This window comes from Eretmochelys imbricata, chromosome 9 (genome assembly GCF_965152235.1).
Source record: "Eretmochelys imbricata isolate rEreImb1 chromosome 9, rEreImb1.hap1, whole genome shotgun sequence".
NCBI classification, from domain to species: Eukaryota; Metazoa; Chordata; order Testudines; family Cheloniidae; genus Eretmochelys; species Eretmochelys imbricata.
The window spans coordinates 6,465,723-6,472,981 of NC_135580.1; the positions used below are offsets into that span (position 1 = coordinate 6,465,723).

Consider the following 7,259-nt stretch of genomic DNA (forward strand, 5'->3'; position numbering starts at 1 on the left):
CCTTGCTGTGGAGAGGAAAATGGGGGTGGGGGGAATGGAAGCACAAACACCCTTGCTGTGGAGAGGAAAATGGGGGGAGGAGGAATGGAGAGCACACAAAAGCGTGTGTGTGTGTGTATTTTGGAGGATGGAATGGGGGGCACACAGGGAAGGGGGAAGTTGTCCCTGACAAAGAGGGAGATGGGAGGGTGGTACAGAGGCAGCGTGTGGGGTGAAGGATTCAAGGAGCCCCAAGTCTGTGCAGTGAACTTGTGCAGTGGCTTACACCAGCTATGAAGTGTGTGACCCGCTAGTAACCGTTTTCAGTGCGATACAATGGCTAATAGTTTTGGCTTAATCATGATGTTTTTCCAACATGGGTGGCGCGTGAGTTTCCGAGGAGATTTAACTGTGTGCCAAATTGCCAGGGGGTCACAACCAACTGCTTCGGAGCTAGCGAGACCCCAAGGGCCTTAGAACCAAACCAGCATTTCCAGCCCGGGGCCCGTTTTTCAAACAATCTGTTACCTGGAATGAATGTAATCAATTTTCTTCAAACGTTGCAGCAATGTTCGCCTTTGCCGTCAGCAGTAACCTGCCTACTCACAGCTCAAACCAATTCTGCTCAGCTGAGTTCTGGGGGTAAGGGATACAAATCAGGCATTGAGGGTTGTCGTGCCGTAGCGCAAGAGCGATGGGAGAAGCAGATCAATACAAGATTGGGGTATTGTGGGCCTCAAGCAGAACCTTTGTAGCACCCCAGAAATGCAATATTGCATTAGCACACAGAGAGGCAAGAACCCTGAAAGCGAGGACGAGCAGGACGTGGATTTGAAGGAGTGGGGAGGAGTGATGTCAGCTTGACAGGCCAGGAAGAGACATGGGTTTGGACAGAGCCCCGTGGGACCCCCACTGAAAGTGGGAAAGGACCTGCCAAAAGAGCGGCTGGTGCAGTGACCATAGGCAGAGGAGAGAGGAGGACCGCAGAGGATGGTATCTGAAAGGCCAGGAGAAGAAGGACAAGGATGTGAGCGGCGGAGAGGAGACATAGGACAAGGACGGAGGATGGCTGAGGCTGCTCGAGACCAAGTGCGAACAGTCTCAGTGGGGTAGAGAGGGTGGAAGCTGGACTTAGGGAGGAGAGGTCTAGGCTGGCGCTGGATGGGAGGGCCCTGAGGCAGCAGCTGTAGATGATGTGTTAGATGAACTTAGCAATGAGAAGCATGGGCAGCGGGTGGAGCCCCCTTTTGGGGAGGCGAGCCCGCAATTCCACCCCTTCCGCCCGCCCCCTGGCAGCCAGAGCCCCGAGCCCCCCTGCCTCCCCGCGGCCGGAGCCACAAGTCTCCCACCCGGAGAAGGCCTGAGCCCACCCCCCCTCATCTGGAGGCTGCCTGAAGCCCCAAGACCGCCCCCCCCACACCTGCTCGGAGGAGCCCGGGCTGGCTGAAGCTGGAGCGTCCCCCCACCCCCCTTGGCCGGAGGAGCTCTGGGCCATCCGAAGCCCCGACCCCCTCCCCCAAGTGCCCAGAGGAGCCCTGGGCCAGCTGCAGCCGGACCTCCCCTGCCCTCCCCTCCCCAGACCCAAGCCACCGCGGGGAAAGGGCCTCTTCGAAGACGCTTTTGATATGTCCCATGCAGTTTCCGGGGCGGCTGAGGAGGAGGTATGTGCTACTCAGCTTCCTGGGCTCCTCAGTCATCTCCTTGGAGTGGAGGGAGATGACTGAGGAACCCAGGACGCTGAATAGCACATGCTGCCTCATCAGCCGCCCCAGCACGTGCATGGGGCATTATAAAGCAAAATCTTCGCCCCCAAACCCCGCAACTGGGGCTCTGGCAGCCTCCCCTGGCCTATTATACCTGCCGCCCATGGTGAGAAGGGAGACCGGGCAGCAACTGGGGTGGGGAGGGACGTGGAAGAGGTGAGCAGGAGGCAGACGAGAGTGAGAGGCCGAGGAGGGGAAGGGAAAAGGGGAGAGATGTCAGCGGCCCTGAGGGGCAGGAAAAGGGGTCAGATGGAGGAGAGCAGGGGAGAGACCTCAGTGTGGGAAGAGGGAAAGGTGTTAGAGGGGCTGGAATGGGGGTGGGGGGTGGCGCAGCGGATCTCATTGATTTTCTCTTGGGAAGAATCAGCCTGCATTGGATGGAGGGGGAGGAAATGTGGGCTACAGAACGGGGGCTTGTGTGACCCGGACGGAGCTCTGGGCGAGGTTACCGTCCATATGGGACGCGCCGTCTCTGGGAAACGCTTTCCAGAGCAGCAGCTCCTTCCCAGGGGATCCCATCAGCCCAGCACACTTCCTGTGCCTCAAGCTCCACGAAATCAACAGCCCCGATGCTACACCCCTTCCCTGCCCCCACCACTGCCAGCTCCGCTCGGCATCTCACAAATGCCTTGTGTTCGGAGGAGGCGACGGGATCCTGGCTGGGCAAACAGGTCATTGGCTGGGGGAGAAGCCCTGACCCTCACGGGGCAGTGGGGCGGGAGGAAATTGGAGCAGATGTGAGGGCGGGAGCAGCAGGGCTGGTGCCGGTTTGGGAGCTACGCAGATAACCGCAGTCGGGTCCCGTCCTCAGTACAGACAGCAGAGAGCTGGCTTCTTCTGAGCGCTCTGGGACAGCAGCCCTGGGAAGTGGGGATGGCGGGTGAGGAAAGGAGGTTCTTTTTTCCCCATCCAGGGCGTAGCAAACTTCCCAGCGTCCTGCATTAGGCAGATCCAAATGGACTCAGCAATGGCCAGCTATTGCCCCCTCCCTCTGCCCCAGGGATAGAAGAGAAAATGCCCCTCAATGAGTAATCACAGGAGGAATATTGTACCTGTTAGATCAGCGGCGCTTGTCACACGGCTGGTAGCGTCCCGCATGTCTGACTGTGTCTAGCGATGAGTGGGACGGACGGACAGGTTGTGTGGATTTATTGGTGACTCTCCGCTTCCAGCAGTTGTTATGTCAGGGAGAAATTACAAGGAGCATGTGAAGGGGGGAGGGGTTTAACATGCAGCGTTTTGAGAGTGCAAAAGTTGAAGACTGAGAAAAATCTGCCCCAAAAGTTTGAAAACAAAAGTTTGCTGAGAGCGAGTCAAGTGGGTTTTTTACCCACGAAAGCTTATGCCCAAATAAATCTGTTGGTCTTTAAGGTGCCCCTGGACTCCTTGTTGTGTTTGTGGATACAGACTAACGCAGCTACCCCCTGATATTACCATAGGCGCCAACTTCTCCTGGCGCCGGTGCGTGCTTGCCCCGCCCCAACTCCACCCTTGCCCTGTCCCCATTCCAACCCCTTCCCCAAAGACCCCGCCCCAACTCGGCCCCCTCCCTGCCCCTATTGGACTCCTTCCCCAAATCCCCGCCTCCTCCCCTGAGCGCACCGCGTTCCCGCTCCTCCCCCCTCCTTCCCCCAGCTCCTTAGGCTGTGGCAGCAAGCGCTGGGAGGAGAAGCAGGGACAAGGCGTGCTCAGAGAGGAGGCGGAGGCAGAGGTGAGCTGGGGTGGGGAGTTTGGTTGCCGGTGGGTGCAGAGCACCCACCCATTCCCATGGAGTTGGTGCCTGGGGATACTAGTCAATTAATGACATAGGATGTCTTCCTACCCTCCTTACAAATGTGAAAGTAAACCATATGTACCTAGACCTGGGCAGAAAACCTACGTTTTTGCCATGAAAACATTTGGTTCAAGTTTTTAGATTGAAAAGTTCCACTTCTTTCCCCAAAGGGAGTTCAGAACTGTTTCAAAATGGAAATGTTTATTCAAATCGCCACTTTAAAATGAAATGACAATTTTCATTTCATTTCAACTTAAAATATAGGGGTGAGAGCAAAAAATGGAGGTGAGGGTGGGATTGGTTCTTTTTTCCCCTTCTGTTTAAAAAAGACCTAAACAACATTTTAAGTGGAAATGGAATTTGAGCTTTCGAACTGACATTTCAGCATAAAATATCGTTCTGATTTGCTTTTTTCCCCCTAAACCAAAAATGTGAAACAAAATGACATTTTAAGGCACTTGGAAATGAACATGGATTTTGATATTCATGGTGGAAAAATAGAAAATTTTCACTGGAATTGACACTGCAAAAAAATCGGTTTTGATGGAACCCTATATTTCAGCAAGAAAACTTTCTGCCCTCACTGTTTTAATGAGTGTTGTTTTTTGTCTGATATTTACATGGTGAGAATGTGTAAACCAGCTAAAACTTCTTAAATGAATAGACAAAAAACGTCAACTGGCTTTACTCGTACCCTGGAGTGGGGCTGCCTCTCCCCCCCCCCCAACCCCTCACCCTTAACATATCCTAGATACACTCATGGAGGATAGGAGGGTAGGCCGGGATGATGTGAAGTGAGCTGTAGCTCACGAAAGCTTATGCTCAAATAAATTGGTTAGTCTCTAAGGTGCCACAAGTCCTCCTTTCCCTAGCCTCTGTTTACCAGAAGCTGGGAATGGGCGACAGGGGATGGATCACTGGATGATTCCCTGTTCTGTTCATTGCCTTTGGGGCACCTGGCACTGGCCACTGTCAGAAGACAGGATACTGGGCTAGATGGACTATTGGCCTGACCTCGTATGTCCGTTCTTATGTTCTCCCTGTTTGTCCCACTCAGTTTCCTTCTCTTATGTAATAAGCATTGTCTGGCATTTGCACTGCAGTGTCTCTCTGATTGTAGGAATAAAAGATTCTTGCCCAAAGTGGGCCGACCGCTGAGGTTCTACCCCAGCTGACAGCATCTTTTGCCTTAACCATACATCTTGTCTCTTTAGGAAGAAGACGATCTACAAAAGTGTCTGCCTGTCCTTTGTGCTGGTGATCATGGTGACAGTGCTGCAGAGGGGGATGACTCCTAGCCATTTCATGCCGGGCCAGCAGCAGAAAGAATTGCACCAAGAGCCTGTGAAAGCTCAGAAGAGAGATGACATCTTCTCCAAGACCGGCCACTTCTGGAAGAGCAAGATGGAGAAGACCCACCTGGAGGTGGAGGGAGTCACTGAGAACCAGGTGAAATCTTGGGATGTCACCACTATCAATTGCACGGCCAACCAGAACATGAGCAAGATGGACTGGTTCAAGGGGCTGGAGCCCAACTTTCAGCAGTTCCTGCTTTACCGGCATTGTAGGTACTTTCCCATGCTGATCAACCACCCAGAGAAGTGCAGGGGTGACATTTACCTGCTGATTGTGGTCAAGTCCATCATCACGCAGCACGACCGGCGGGAGGCCATTCGAAGGACCTGGGGCCAGGAGAAGGAGGTGGATGGGAAAAAGATCAAGACTCTCTTTCTACTGGGCACGGCCTCCAAAGAAGAAGAGAGGGCCAACTACCAGAAGCTGCTGGATTATGAGAACCACATCTATGGGGATATCCTACAATGGGATTTCCTGGACAGTTTCTTCAACCTCACCCTCAAGGAGGTCCATTTCTTAAAGTGGCTCAACATCTACTGTGACAGCATTCGCTATATCTTCAAGGGGGATGACGACGTCTTCGTCAGCCCGAGCAACATTCTGGAGTTCCTGGAGAACAAGAAGGAAGGAGACCTCTTTGTGGGAGACGTCCTGTACAAGGCCAGGCCAATCCGGAAGAAAGAGAACAAGTACTACATCCCCAGCGCCCTCTACAACAAGAACAACTACCCACCCTATGCGGGTGGTGGTGGTTTCCTCATGGACGGGCCCTTGGCCATAAAGCTCCACAAGGCCTCAGAGACCTTGGAGCTGTACCCCATTGATGACGTCTTCCTGGGGATGTGCCTGGAGGTCCTCAAGGTGGAGCCAGTCAGACACGAGGGCTTCAAGACCTTCGGCATTGTGAAGAACAAGAACAGCAAGATGAACAAGGAGCCGTGTTTCTACCGGGACATGATGGTGGTTCACAAACTGTTGCCCCTGGAGCTGCTCCAGATGTGGAGCCTGGTCCACAGTAACTTAACCTGCTCCAGAAAGCTCAACGTCCTTTAGCGTGTGGCTTCCCTGAGGAGCTGCATCAGGAAGGGCTGGAGCAGCTGGAACCTTGTCCTGCGGGGCGAGGGGAAAGAACCTAGAACCAGATGAAGGCAACAAACTGTTTTGGGACTACTCCAGAGCCTTCCCTTCCAGCAACGAGAGAAGAGAGACTGTGTTCGGGGGGAGGGAAGGTTTCTAATGGGGTACTTTTGTACTGTACTGCGTTTTTTTTATCCCCAACTGGGTTGGGGAGTCACTGAAAAAGAAAAAGGAGAATGAGAGAAAAGAAAAAGAGAGAGAGAATGGGGATCATCTTGGGGGAAACTTCTGGATGACACATTTCAGGAAAGATGTGGTCAAATTGGAAAAAGTCCAGAGAAGAGCAATAAATATTATAAAAGGTCTAGAAAACATGACCTAGGAGGGAAGATTGAAAAAGTTGGGTTTGTTTAGTCTGGAGAAGAGAAGACTGAGAGGGGACATGATATGTTTTCAAGTACATAAATGGTTGTTACAAGGAGGAGGGAGAAAAATTGTTATTGTTAACCTCTGAGGATACGAGAAAAAGCAATGGTCTTAAATTGCAGTAAGGGTGGTTTAGGTTGGACATTTAGGAAAAAACTTCCTGTCAGGGTGGTTAAGCACTGGAATAAACTGCCCAGGGAGGTTGTGGAATCTCCAACACTGGGGATTTTTAAGAGCAGGTTAGACAAACACCTCTCCGGGATGGTCTAGATAATACTTAGTCCTACCCTGAGTGCAGGGGACTGGACTAGACGACCTCTCGAGGTCCCTTCCAGTCCTATGATTCTGACTGACTGGCACATGCCCTGCCCTGCAGCGTCCCTGTGTCATCCTCTTGCCTGGGAGCCCCTGAACAGAGGAATGCACCTGGTGTGAATTCCTCAAAGATTTCTCTCTCCTAGGGGGAAGGAGATGGGGGATTGCGAATTTCAAAACAAGCACACAGTGAATCGCAATTTGGTCTGGCCAGCGCAGTTGCACGCTGCCTCAGAACAATAGGCTGCAGCCACCCCCTTTCTAATGGCTTCATTTGCCTATGGCTCATCATCGCCTTGGACAAGTACCCTTCCACTGCTGGTCACACCGTTGTCTCTCCAGCCAAAGGCACAGTCTGCAGTCGGCTACCCCTTCCCCTAGCGTTGCCAATTTTGGTTGGCTGTGTTCCTGAAGGTTTCATCACATGACATAATCTTTAAATGAAGATTAATCTTTAAGTCCTGGAGACTCCAGGACAATCCCGGCCCCGACCCCGGCCCCGGGAGACATGACCCTCCCCGCCCCGGTGGGCGTGGTGCCACCCCTGAGCTTTGTGATGGTAGTTCCAC

The 7,259-nt window shown here is 52.8% G+C and overlaps 1 protein-coding gene across 1 annotated transcript; it reads left to right on the plus strand.

The window, feature by feature from the left end:
• The first annotated feature begins 547 nt into the window (after positions 1–547).
• B3GNT7 (UDP-GlcNAc:betaGal beta-1,3-N-acetylglucosaminyltransferase 7) lies at positions 548–5,925 on the plus strand. The gene is made up of 2 exons (XM_077826847.1): positions 548–621; positions 4,731–5,925. The coding sequence occupies exons 1-2, from the start codon at positions 548–550 to the stop codon at positions 5,923–5,925; spliced, it is 1,269 nt and encodes a 422-aa protein (XP_077682973.1).
• Positions 5,926–7,259: the final 1,334 nt, after the last annotated feature.